At 34.3% G+C, this 14,936-nt stretch overlaps 1 protein-coding gene across 8 annotated transcripts in view; it reads right to left on the bottom strand.

Moving 5' to 3' along the window:
• PRPF40A (pre-mRNA processing factor 40 homolog A) overlaps nt 1–14,936 on the bottom strand; it is a 53,320-nt gene that overhangs the window by 24,212 nt on the left and 14,172 nt on the right. For all 8 annotated transcript variants that reach the window (XM_032638200.1, XM_032638204.1, XM_032638197.1 and 5 more), the window contains exons 3-5: nt 14,839–14,919; nt 13,640–13,670; nt 11,798–11,814 (exon numbers count right to left, since the gene is read on the bottom strand). In XM_032638200.1, the coding sequence (XP_032494091.1) occupies nt 11,798–11,814; nt 13,640–13,670; nt 14,839–14,919 (129 nt within the window). The remainder of the gene's footprint in view (nt 1–11,797; nt 11,815–13,639; nt 13,671–14,838; nt 14,920–14,936) is intronic.

The following is a 14,936-nucleotide window of genomic DNA, read 5'->3' as shown; positions in this document are numbered from 1 at the left end:
TATTAAGAGAGATAAAGAGGTCTGTATTTCTTATTAAAAATGAACTCAGTACCAACTCAGGATTGCACTAAGAAGAAATCTATTAAGTTCCAAAATTATATTTAAACTTCCCAAGTCACATTTGCTAAAGGCATCAAGGAAAGAGGAAGTTCACCAGAAATAAACATATGAGATAATGGAATGAAAAAGAAAGGGACTATGTACACTTGACCAAACACGAGAAGTATACAAACTAGTAAAAACAAATAGTAAGTAATTTAGTATTCACTATCTATTACTTTATTTGAATTTTACAACTGTACTACAAAGCAGGTAAGACCATTATCCACATTTTACAAATCAAAAAATCAAGGCTTAGGAGGGTTAACAACTTGCTCATAATGATTCAGGAAATAAATGATAAAACTAGAACAGTTCAGTAATTTCTGCCTTAAAAAAAACACATTTTACCCACACTGAAATACTGTTTCATGCTTGTATTCAGGGACAGTCTAATTATCAATAAGAACAGATGAATTCTGGCCAACTACTAAGTATTAAGCCCTGTACTAATTGCTTTGCATCAATTATCAGTTAATTCTTTTAATAACCCTATGAGACAGGTACCATTTATTATCCCTACTTTATAGAAGAGAAAATGGAGCACAAGAAAGTAAAGTAATATGACCATGGTAACACAGCTAGCTTAAGTTCATTACAACATTGTCCTAGCCCAAACTAAGGTCCTACTATGGATCAAGGCTCCAACTGTTTGCATCAACAGAAATGAAATCATTTCAGACAGGAATATAAATTCTGTACAAATGTCTTAAGCAATAATCAAATTCACTTATAAAAGTCAAGTTTGGAGTGGAAAAAGTAATTTATCTGATAAATTTTTCGCTCTTTTTCCTTAGAAATATCTGATCTGCAACTTAAAGTAAAATTATAAAATGTCTTGCTTCTGGCCAAAACTAATAATTAATATTTTAAAAGAAAAATTTAAAAACAAATGTATCTGAATGTTGAGTGTAAGATGAAGAGTGGCATAAAGAATATATCAACAACTAACAACTGGAGAGTTATCTTCATAGTATAAAATATGACCTATGCAAGTAGTTATTAAGTACTGATAGTCATATTAGCATAGTCTATTAATAAGACTCATTTTCCTACAAAATTACTATTTTTTTTTTAAACATAAGACCTCTCTAGAGCAATAAGCAAATGCTACCTATCAAAGACTTAGACTGCCTTTGCAAAACTGGGAAAAACCTAACAAAGACCTAAATGTATATTCTAAATGAGCTAAAGCCAGGACACTACTTTTAACCTTAAGGTTAGTTTCTTTGGGGCACTGCAGGAGTTATTAAGATATTCATTGCTTTGGAGCCTTAGTATTACTCTGCACTTTCATCACAGATGACACCATTCCCAAAACTATTTTCTTACTGACACACTTATTGTAATAATAAAAAACTGATGACACAAATGGCAGTCCTGGACAATCAATGGAAAGTAAACATTTTTACAAACGATAAACTGGGAGTATATATTTACAAAACAAGGGATTAAAAAATCATTGCCCTTAACATACACAACTCTGTTACCATCAATAAGAAAAGACATTCTAATGGAAATATAAACATGGCCACTAACAGAACTCAATACAGATAACATAATTGGATGTTCAACTTCATTAGTATATGAAGAAAGTGCACATTAAAATGAAACATTCTGCTCATCAGATGAATGACAAAGAGCAGCTGTACGCAATGTTAAAAGGGTGTGAAGAAAAGGGTACTCTCATGCTACTGTTGGGAACAGAATTAGTATTATTTCTCTGAAGGTCACTTTAGTAGTTCTTATCAAATCAAAAACGCAAACATAATCTCTTGATCCTGAAGTTTCACTCTACAAAATCCCATTTGTATAGCTGCAAAGACTGTACAAGGATAGTCTCTTCCAGATTACTAACAGTGGTGACAAGATAGAGATAAATCAATAACCCCCCCAATGACAGTTCAATTACGGTCCATTCATACTACAAACTCTTATACAGGTCTTTTTTTTTTTTTTTGCGGTACACGGGCCTCTCCCGTTGTGGAGCACAGGCTCTGGACACACAGGCTCAACGGCCATGGCTCACGGGCCCAGCCGTGGAGCGGCATGTGGGATCTTCCCGGACTGGGGCACGAACCCATGTCCCCTGCATCGGCAGGCGGACTCTCAACCACTGCGCCACCAGGGAAGCCCAGGTCTATTTTTAATATAATGAAAAATGTCTAAGATGCAGCACTAAATAAAAAAAGCAAAACACTAACAAATGATGTAGCAGCACAATAGATACTGAAAATATCTGAAAGGCAAAAACAAAACAAAACAAACCCCCAAAACAAAAACCTGGGGTATAAGGAAAACAAATGCACATGTATAATTATCAAGAGAGCAATTATCAAGAGAGCTAATATACTTTTCAGATTCAAAAAAGCTAGTCAACCATTGGGTTGTGAATTAATTCAGTACATTCAAACTCAAAATGTAAACATTTATACAATGTATAAGCTCAACTGAACAAAACTGAAAGAGAAAAAAATGACTAAATCCAAAGACTAAGATAGAAAAAATCCCCTCACTACTCTACTCTAAATAAGGAAAATAACCACAGACATAGAACAGATTCACAACCAATTTCAAAATTTCGAGGAAATGATTTCCTCCCAAACCACTTCACCAAAATTCACCCAGAAGAAACACGTCACACTTGAATATTCCAATTACCATAGACGCAATTGAAAGATACCAAACCAGATGATTTTACAGAACCTTATGCAACCTTTAAATAACAGAGGATTACAATATTATTTCAGATCATAGAAAGAGATGAAAAGCTCTTTATCAGTTACAAAACTCAACAGAAAAGGTATCAAAAAAAGAAAAGCAGCCAATGTTACTTATAAATATAAATGAAAGAATTTAAATAAAAGCCAAGAGAATCCTCAGTATATACACTCTGACAAAGTAGGATTTATTGTAGAAGGGCAAGGGTAGTTCAATATTGGGATATCTATAAAAGAAAGTATTTCTATTAACAAATTGAAAAAAGAAAACACACATGATCACACTAATAGACTTGGTACGATCAAATTACATCCTGAATATCATGACAATTCATAAGTCTTCAAAAAATAAAAACAAAAAAATCCTCAAATAATACAATAATAAAGAGAAAAACATTTAAATGATAGCTTATCAAAGGCCAATAAAAATTATCCTAAAGCCACTTCCATTAAAATCATGACCAAAACATAAGTCTGCAATCACTATAATTTGACAAATACACTATGGCAATAAAATTAATGACTGGTATTAAGATTGGGAAAGAGATAAATTCTCCTGCCTTTACTGCTAAAGACTCAAATAAAAAAAACAAACAAATTATCCAGTGCCTCTGGTAATCTACCTGGCTATAAGATAAACATACAAAAATTTTTGAATGACAATAACTAGCTTGTAATAAAAATGGGAAAAATATTCTGTTTACAATATAACAAGTTTTTATAAGGTAAAAAGAAATAAAAATAACTATCATAACTGTCTGTCCCACCTAAATAGAAAGAGGGACTTGTATATTGATAAAGAGTTAACAGATAAAGAACATATCCTCAACATATATGCATTTATTTGCAACTGAGCCTTGAAATACAGAGCAAAAACAGAAAAATATGGGAGAAAAAGATGACTCATCCCTTCAAGTTAAAGATTTTAATATACCCCTCTCCTTAGATGAAAGATATGTCAAGATAGAGAAAAACAAAATAACTTTAAATTATTAGCACAAAAAACTCCTAAAATTGCTGTTGACATAGAACATAAAGGAAGCTTTAATAAACTGCAAAGAATCAACATCTTATAGACTGTGCTTTCTGATCATAATGCAAAAAGGTATACCTTATAAAAAATAAGTCTCTCAAAGGCATGATCAATGAAAGAAACAATTGATAGGATGGACTTAAGTAAAATTAAAAACCTCTGCTGTGCCAAATGCAGTTAAAAGAATGCAAAAAGCCACAAACAGAAATTATTTGCAAAAGACACATCTGTTAAAGTACTGTTAACCAAAATATATAAAAACTCTTTAAACTTATCATTAAGAAAAATGAGTAGGGACTTCCCTGGTGGTGCAGTGGATAAGGGTCCGCCTGCCAATGCAGGGGACTCGGGTTCAATCCCTGGTCTGGGAGGATCCCACATGCCAGAGAGCAACTAGGCCCATGCACCACAACTGCTGAGCCTGCGCTCTAGACTCCGTGAGCCACAACTACTGAAGCCTGCGGCCTTGAGGTGGTGCTCCGCAACAGGAGAAGCCACTGCAAGGAGAGGTCCGCACAATGCAATGAAGAGTAGCCCCCGCTCAACACAACTAGAGAAAGCCTGCGTGCAGCAACGAATACCCAACGCTGCCAAAAATAAATAAAATTAAATCTGTAAAAAGAGTAAAAAATCTGGGCACCTCAACAAAAAAAGACATAGATACAAGTAAGCATATGAAAAGATGCTCAACATCATACACTACTACAGAGTTGCAAATTAAAATGAGATGCACCACACACCTATTTAAACGCCAAAAAAATCTAGAACACCAACAATACCAAATGTTAGTGAGGATGTGAAGCGACAGGAACTCTCATTCATTGCTGGTGGGAAGTCAAAATGGTACAGCCACTTTGGAAGACAGTTTGGTAGTTTCTTACAAAAGTATATATACTATTACTATATGATCAAGCAATCGTGCTCCTTTATGTTTACCCAAATGTGTTGAAAACTTAAGTCCACACAAAAACCTGTACATTTTAGCAGCTTTAGTCATAATTGCTAAAAACTAGAAGCAACCAAAATGTCTTTTAGTAGCTGAATGGATAAACAAACTGTGGCATGTCCAGACAACAAAATATTATTCACCTCTATTATAATTATTTTGTTATTCAGTGCTAAAAAGAAATGAGCTATCAAAGAAAAGAAATGGAGGAAAATTAAGTGAATGAAGCCAATCTGAAAGGGTCACATACTGTATGATTCCAACTATATGACATCAGGAAAAGGTAAAACTATGGAGACAGTAAAAAGACCAGTGGCTGCAGGGGTTGTGGGGGGAGATGGGGAGAGGGATGAAGAGACAGAGCACAGAGGACTTTTAGTGCAGCGAAACTATTCTGTATGACACTATCATGAGGGATACACGTCACCAAACATTTGTCAAACTCATAGAATGCATAACACCAAGAGTGAAACCTAATGCAAACTGGACTTTGGGTGATAATGATGTGTCAATGTATGTTCATCAACTGTAGTAAACATACCACTCTGGGGAGAGATGTTGATAGAAGGGAAGGCTGTATGTATGAGGGATAGGGGGTATTTGGGAACTCTCTACTTTGCACTCAATCTAAAATTTCTCTAGGAAAAAAAAAAGTCAATTTGGAAAAAAAAAAATCTGACATCTGGAAACCAAAAAAACCAACCACTTAATACCTAATAAAAAAAGAAATCAAATGAGGAAAAAAGAAAAGATATTGAGAGCGGAATAACAACAAAAATTCTTTATGTCAAAACTTAAGGGACTTCCCTGGAGGTGCCATGGTTAAGAATCTGCCTGCCAGGACTTCCCTGGTGGAGCAGTGGTTAAGAATCCGCCTAGCAAAGCAGGGGACACAGGTTCAATCCCTGGTCCGAGAAGATCTCACATGCCACGGAGCAACTAAGCCCGTGCGCCACAACTACTAAGCCTGCGTGCCACAACTACTGAAGCCCGTGCGCCTAGAGCCTGTGCTCCTCAGCAAGATAAGCCACTGCAATGAGAAGCCCACGCACCGCAACGCAGAGGAGCCCCCGCTGGCTGCAACTAGAGAAAGCCTGCACACAGTAGCAAAGACCCAACAGAGCCATACATACATACATACATAAATAAGTTTATTTAAAAAAAACAAAAAAAAAAACGTAAGCAGCACAGTTAAGGATGTCTGAAAACCAGTGAGCTAAGGACTCAAATTAAAATTAAAAGGACTCAAGATGCTAGAAAAAGACCAAGAGAGTAAGTAATCAAGAAGGAAGTAAAGATGACAACAGAAATTGAATAGTCACCCTCTCCCCTCTTCAAAAAAACCCAAAAAACGGACAATGATAGCAATTATGATTTCTAACTCTATGCTAAACAATTATTAAACCTCAATAACATAGATAAAAATCTGGAAAAAACATGAAATTATTAGAAGCAATTGAAAACTGGAATAGCCCAATAACCACTAAGGAAATTGAAATGGTAATGCAAAACCATTATCCTCAAAATCTATTGGAGCCAAACTAAACTTTAAAAGCTTTTGCACAGCAAAGGAAACCATTCACAAATCAAAAAGACAATCTACTGAATAGAAGAAAATATTTGCAAATGATATGACCAATGAGGGGTTAATATCCAAAATATAAACAGCTCATACAACTCAACATCAAAAACAAAAAAATGAACAAAAAAACAAAACAACAACAGAAAACAACCCAATAAAAATTGGGCAGAAGACTCGAATAGACATTTTTCCAAAGAGGAAATGCAGATGGCCAACAGGCACATGAAAAGAGATGTTCAACATCAGTAATCAATCATCAGGGAAATGCAAATCAAAATCATAATGAGATATCATCTCACACATGTCAGATGGCTATCATCAAAAAGAATGCAAATAACAAATGTTGGCAAGAACGTGGAGAAAAGGGAACTCTAGTAAATGCTGGTGGGAATGTAAACTGGTACAGCCACTGTGGAAACCAGTATGGAGGTTTCTCAAAAAACTAAAAACAGAACTACCATATGACACAGCAATTCCACTCCTGGGTATATATCCAAAGAAAATAAAAACACTAGTTTGAAAAAATACATGCACCCCTACGTTCACAGCAGCATTATTAACAATTGCCAAGATAAGAAAGGAACCTAAATGTCTATCAACAAATGAATGGATAACGAAGGTGTGATACACACACACACAATGGAATACTACTCAGCCATAAAAAAGAATGAAATTTTGCCATTTGCAGCAACATGGATGGACTTTAAGGGCATTATGCTAAGTGAAATATGTCACACAGAGAAAGACAAATACTGTATGATATCACTTACATGTGGAATCTAAAAAATACAACTAGTGAAGATAACAAAGAAGAAGCAGACTCACAGATACAGAGAACAAACTGGTGGTTACCAGTGGGGAGAGGGAAGGGGTGAGGGTCAATACAGGTGTAGGGGATTAAGCGGTGCAAAGTGTTTTGTATAAAATAAACTACAAAGATATATTGTACAACATGGGGAATACAGCCAATATTTTACAATAACTAAATGGAGTATAAATTTTAAAAACTGTAAATCACTATATTGCACACCTGTAACATATATTATTATACAGAAACTATACTTTAATTTTAAAAAAAGTGTTAGGTCCAGTCAGTTTTTAGTTGTGTTCTATCAAGCATTAAGAAATGTTACTTATTAAGTTGTTCTAAGGACCAGAAAAGAGAGATTATTCTCCAGAAACAAGCAACCTAAAAAAGATACTAGCAAACTAAATTCAGAAGAAATTAAACACACGTGTATGCACATATACATACCACTAAATACACATAATGAATAACTAGGGTTCATGTTCGTGATGTAAAGATGGCAATGTCAGAAAACTTATCCATGTACTTTCACATTAACAGAGTAGAAAGAAATATCATATGATCATCTTAGTTGACGTGGAAAAAACACTGAAGAATTTAAAAAATAAGTACATATTGAACACTATCAGCAAACCAGGAATAGAAGAAAGCTTCAACTTAACATAGACTGCATACCAAAAAACTATAGTAAACATCATATTTAATGGAGAAATTTTAAACTTATTCCCTTTAGGAGAGGAAAGAAGACAAGATGCCAGTTTATCACTGCTACCACTCACCATAGCACTAGAAGTTCTGCCTGAAACAATAATAGTAGACACAAATATGAGGACCAGAAGAGAAGGAGCCAAAACTGTCATTTGAGGGTAGTAGTATTACACAGAAAACTCACTAAGCAACAAGAGTTCAGCAAGCCTGCTGGATAAGCACATAGAAAAATGATAACATAAAGCACAACAAATTCAAAATGGCTCCAAATCTTATACAGTATCTGTAATCTAACAGAATGAAGAATGCACAGTATTTAATGGAGAATATTTAAAACTCTATCATAAAACAGACTTAAAAGAAGACTGAACTACAGCAGCTGGCCCTCCATATCAATGAATTCAACCAACCATAGATTGAAAATATTTTAAAAATTCCAGAAATCTCCAAAAAGCAAAACTTGAACTTATTGTAATCTGGCAACTTTACACATTTACATGGTATTATTGCACTTAGCTTTATTGTGTTTCGCAGATTATTGCCTTTTTAAAAAATTGAATGTTTGTGGAAACACTCTGTGAAGCAAGTCTATTAGCACCACTTTTCCAACAGCATTTGCTCACTTTGTGTCTCTGTGCTACATTTTGGTTACTGTTACAATATTTCAAACGTTTCATTATCATATTTGTAATAGTGATCTGTGATCAGTAATCTTTAGATTATGACTTGCTAAAGGCTCAGATGATTGGTTAGCATTTTCTCACAATAAAGTATTTTTAAATTAAGGTATATACATTGCTTTTTTAGACATAATGCTATTGCACACTTAATAGCCTACAGTGTAGTGTAAACATAACTTTAATATGCACTGGGAAACCAAAAAATTCGTGACTGACATTCACTTTATTGCAGTGGTCTGGAACTGAACCAATAACTGAGGTAGGCCTGTAGTGAGCACCTCAACCTGCACAGCACTGGCACCAGGTGCTATGCAGAAAAAGCTATTTCTGTTTAGAAAGCCTGTCAGAATGACTGACTAGAGAGATCCAAACAGTCAATTTCTTCTAATAAATGTCAAGGCAACTAATACCTGAATTTTTGACTCCAGAAGGCAAAAAGAATGGCGAGGACAGCAGAGGAAACCTAGGGAAGTGGCTCTCTTGGATCTGCTTGACCACAGATTAAATACACAGGAATTTCTCTTGCCAGGTACATATTCATAGCCTGAATTACATAGAATGTTCATTAGAGTTCTGGTTAGAACCATGTTTTGCTATCCTTAAACCACCACTCATTGTAAGGGAGTCTAAAAGGACGTTATAGTAATTCTGAACTAGTTCCTCATGTTTAGGAATAGAAAGCAAGTGGGACTACATCAAACTGAAAAGCTTCCACACAGTAAACAGAGTGAAAATATAACCTCTGGAATGGAAGAAAATATTTGCAAACCATAATAAGGGGTTAATATCCACAATATATAAGAAACTCCTACAAATCAACAGCAAAATACCACAAATAATCCAATTAAAGAATGGGCAAAAAAGACATACAAATGGCCAACAGGTATATAAAAAGATACTCAACATCACTAAGCATCAGAGAAACGTAAATCAAAACCATAATGAGATTTCACCTCACACTCGTCAGGATGGCCATTATCAAAAAACCAAGAAATAACCAATGTTGGCAAGGATGTGTAGAACCTGGAACCCTCCTACACTGTTGGTGGGAATGTAAATTGTATAGCCACTATGGAACAGTATGGAAGTTCCTATAAAAAGTTCATTGAAGCATCTTTTTTTTTTTGCGGTATGTGGGCCTCTCACTGTTGTGGCCTCTCCCGTTGCGGAGCACAGGCTCCGGGCGCGCAGGCTCAACGGCCATGGCTCAGGGGCCTAGCCGCTCCGCGGCATGTGGGATCTTCCCAGACCAGGGCACGAACCCGTGTCCCCTGCATCGGCAGGCAGACTCTCAACCACTGTGCCACCAGGGAAGCCCTGAAGCATCATTTTTAATAGCTAAGATATGGAAATAACCTAAGTGTACATGGATGAATGGATAAAGATATATATAAAATGCACATACACACAAGGAAAACTATTCAGCCATAAAAAAAAGAATGAATGAAATCTTGCCATTTACAACAGCATGGATGGACCTTGAAGGCATTATACTAAGTGAAATAAGCCATAGAGAGAAAGACAAGTATTGTATGATCTCACATGTAGATTCTGAAAAACGAAACAAAAAACCCAAGTTCATAGACACAGAGAACAGACTGATGATTGCCATAGGGGAGGATGGTTTGGGGGTGTGCGAGAAATGGGTGAAGAGGGTCAAAATCTACAAACTTTTAGCTATAAAATAAGTAGGTCATGAGGGATAAAATGTACAGCATGGTGACTATAGTTAGTAATACTGTATTACATCTTTGAAGAGTAAAGTCCTCCTCACACACACATACACACACAATTTTGTTACTATGTGTGGTGATGGGTTAACTACTTATTTTTGGTAAGCATTTTGTAATGTATACAAATATTGAACCACTGCATTATATACCTGATACTAATACTGTATGTCAATTATAAAATAAGGATGAAGATCAAGAAAAAACACACAAAAAAGCTACACAAAAAAATTTCATAAGCTTTTCCCAATATATGTGTCTTAGGACATATATCCAAGTAAGCACCTACTGGGGAGGGTGGACTGGAGTAAAGGGAAAAAGAATAAAGGGAAGAATAAAGGGAAAAAATATGAGAGAACCGCCATGGATCAACAATAATGACCATAGCCTGAAAAGCACAAGTAACTGAAATTTGTGTACCTGAAATCAAAAAAGAATAAAACAACAGCAAGTTTTCAATTAAATACACAATATTTTTGGATGGGAAAGTCTAATTGAAAAGTATGAATATGTCAGTTCTCTTAAAATGGAAAGAATTAAATTAATCCCAGATAAAAACACAATTTTTGCCTTTTGAGCATGTCTCTGTGTGTGTATTTAAAGACTGCTTTTCGTGGGGGACAGGGAAATTCATATGCTAATATCTGAAAACAGCAAAGGACATAATGAAAAGAGAAACCATAAAAGACTTGCCTTATTAAATATTAAATCTACTCTCATCAGAAAATGGTGTAATATTGAATTAGAATGGAAAAGAAAACCCAGAAATGGATGTAAGAATATGTGAGAATTTAATAGATGACAAAAAAGATGTTTCAATTAAGTGAGAAAAAAACATAGTTTGACAGACAACTGACACAACCAAAATATTAATCATGGTGGTTCCCTCATGGTAGAAAAACTTAGGGTAATTTACTTTCTTCTTTTTAACTTAAGTCTGCTTCATTTTCCTCCCAGTGAGCCCATATTATTTAAGTAAGCAGGAAAAACATGAAGCTATTATTAGTCAAAAACAAAAAAAGACACTTACAATGGAAGAATACCAAATGGATATTTTATAACTATTCAATTTTAAAGCAAAAGATAAAAGTTTGAAATATTTAAATACAGGTCACAATTAAAAGTCTTTCACCCCAAATTTAAAATACTAACATACTTAAAATTCATTCACAGATTTCTGCATTTTCTCAACCATATGAGAATAACAGCTACCTCTCAGGACTACTGTTTAGATGAAATTAGATTACACACATAAACTCTTCACCGAGCTTTAAGGAATTAAAAAAAAAAACCTTGGTGATTCCCATATCTCTGATTAAGTCCCACAAAAATCAGATTTTAAAATAGATTATTCAAACAAATTTTCAACCATTGGCACAGAAAATAAAGGAAAAGGGATCAACTTAGTAGATAATCTTCAAAACAGAAATAAGCATCAACGTAGTAGGCTAAAGAAGTATAATGAAATAAATATATTCCAAAGGTACTTACTGCACCGGATGTTGTACCTAAAAAAAAATTTTTTGGAACAATATTACAATGTGATAAATCATGCTCTCCTTAGGTTAACAGTGTTAAAATATTTATTCATACTATTTTTTCCTCCTCATCCCATCAGACTAAATATCCTAAGACTGTCCCATATCACCTATGTACGCTCTCTTTCCCACAAGAAAAACATCGATAGTGCAAAGCACTTTCAGAATTAAGTTGGCACTTTGAACTTTCAATGTGCAAACTCACTTGGGAGCTGTTTGAGCAGTATTCACACCCTTGCCTTTTGTTTCTCCTTTTCTTGCTAAATAGGTGTTTATCTTAACTAATTCCTGTTTCTCTGCTATACTGCTGAAGTACAGTAATGTGTCAGAACTCTGATTCTATGCTTTAGATTTCTGACAAGTTTAATTATCTAGGTTCCAAACACATGCTGTACAATACAGAATCCTTTAGCCACCACGTATGCCTGTTTAACATTTAAATTAATTAAGATTAAATAAAATTTTAAAATTCAGTTCCTCCTTTGCACTAGCCACATTTCAAGTACTCAATAATTACATGTGGCTGTGTTTACTGTATACAACACTACAGATTACAGAACATTTCTACACTTACAGAAAGTTCTATTAGATGGTACTGTCCTAAACTACTATCAAAGCCATCTTAAGACAAAAGGGGAAATCCCTATTAGTCACAAAGTTCATATGAATAATCTTTAATTTAGGAAACTAGTAGCTTAAAACTATATGTAAAAAAAACAAGAGACTGTAAAAAGGAAACAACTAAGTACATATATACTGAGAGCAATAAAAAAAAAAGCTAGTATGGACCATCAATAATAGAGTCAAAGCATTTAAAAGTAACTAAAAAAAAAACTTTAAGGTAATTTTCCAGGATTATTTAGGGTAATAGTAACCACCTCTAGATATCTAAATAAGCTAAAATACTATTCTAAGGTATTGATATATCAGGGGTATTGATATATCAGAACATCATCACAGCTTAAATAATGAAATCTGTGAAACATCTTAAAACGATCAGTTATGGCCCATATAAACCTCCAGGAAAGCACGTAGTGCATTTTAAACATATTTCGACCCATAATGTTCAAAAAAAAAAGTTTTGGCATAATCATGGGACAAAGTTCACCATCTGGAATATTAAATTACATGGAACATTACTTACTCATGTATAACTGAAGCATTATTATATGTTAAAGTCACACTAATCATAATAAACACTTATTGGTAACCAGCTGAAAAAAATATATTATCACAGGGCTTACAAACTGCAATGACTATAAGGACCAAGCAGGTATCAGAAAAATGACTGAAGTAGTCCAGAAGTCTGAGAGCACATGCTCGATATCTGAAGTATGGAGTTGCTACCCATTCCACAATGTTTGCTGACTGCAAATATGGACTCAATCAGAATTTTCCATTCAAATATTCTCTGAGTATCTACTGTGTTGAGAAAGACCACTGTAAATAATAAAAGTTCAGATCATCCAACTTTTCAAGATAAATTAAATTTTTGTATGGAATGATAAATTCAATCTTTATGTAAGCCTGCAGACTTTAAATGTCAGCAACTAATTATAAAATTTAAAAACATCCCGTGGGCCAAAGTATATCTGAAGACCAAATCTGGTCTCAGAACTCCAATATCTAAAATTGTGATAATTTCTTATGGATTTCCATTTTCCATTGCTTAAAAAAAAAAAAGAATCAGGAGCTGATTATAGTGCCCAAGAGACACTGTTTTATTCCTCACTGTAACACGGTTGCTACTGTCCAAATTAAGTCTAATATATATCACCATAAATGGTATACATACCTGCTGCTACATCCATATTATTTACTCCTGGCTGTAAGAATAAAAATGAAATTAGTAACATTCACCTTGCTTAAACTGTATTTTATATACGATTCTCTTAAAGCATAATCAGTCCCCTCTATGTATCAATTCTCTAGCCACCGACTCAAAGATTCTTGGTTAAGTTTTAGTGATCTCAGTTCCCTGAGCTTGCTATAAATTGTAAAAAAACAAAAAACAAAAAACATTGCAGTAATCTGGGACTACTGAAGCACTTTAATCTTAAGTGTTTTATTTATATAATTATCGGTTATATAAAGATCCACAACCCTTTACCCACAATTCTAAGATCCAAAAACCTCTGAAAAACAAGCTTTGTTTTTTTTTTTTAGTTTGGCACCAAAACTCATCAGTGGCAAAACCTATCCTGAATGATATGAACTGTTTACAGTCTTATTTATCCCACATCAGAATGAGTATCTTTAAGTTCTGCTTTAGAAATATTGTGTTAGAAATTAAAGTGCACTGCCCAAGATCCCGTGGGAAATTTTTACATAATTATTATATACTATATGCAATGTATTACTTTATAATATAAAAAAAATTTTGAAATGTATCTGGCCCTAGGGGTTTTGGATACGACACTGAAAGCCTACCCCAGTGGAGTATGCCACATCTGTTCATTATAACTAAGTCATGCTAACTTGAATATCATAATGATTTCTATATTGCTATACCACCCAATAAGGGTGATAAGAGTATTCAAAGATTTTCTAAGTAATGTGCCACAGCTGAAGTCTCATGAAATGTGGATTTCAAATGAAATCTTCTGATTTCTAAATTTAGGATCTAGTATTAAATCACATCCTATCAATTTTTAATTAGTATATGGTAAAGCAAATGTCTGCTCTTTAAGATTAGAACGCTACAAGAGCAATAAAGTGCTTCTGGCTAACGAATTATGCTTTTTAGAATTCTAGACTTGTTTAATGTAGAATTAATTTAATAACTAAGGATGTACAACAATTATAATATAAATATAGGAAAAAATGTAAATGCCTGGATTCAAGAAACTAAAAATAAAAGTTCATGTAATTCCCATCGTGTAGTACTTGGGAGGCACTTAAAAAGCTAACATGATTGCCTACAACATACGTATGTTATCTCATAGACAAAAGAAATCAAAACATCACAGAAAACAGTTACTTTCACAAGATTACCGGTAAGGCAGGCTGCATGGAAGCCTGAGACATATGAGACATCATCATTCCAGGCATTACTGAAGACATCATTCCAGGCATCTAGAACAAAAGTAAAA

The sequence above is a fragment of the Phocoena sinus genome, chromosome 7, assembly GCF_008692025.1.
Source record: "Phocoena sinus isolate mPhoSin1 chromosome 7, mPhoSin1.pri, whole genome shotgun sequence".
NCBI lineage: Eukaryota > Metazoa > Chordata > Mammalia > Artiodactyla > Phocoenidae > Phocoena > Phocoena sinus.
This window is presented reverse-complemented; position numbering and strand designations above follow the sequence as displayed.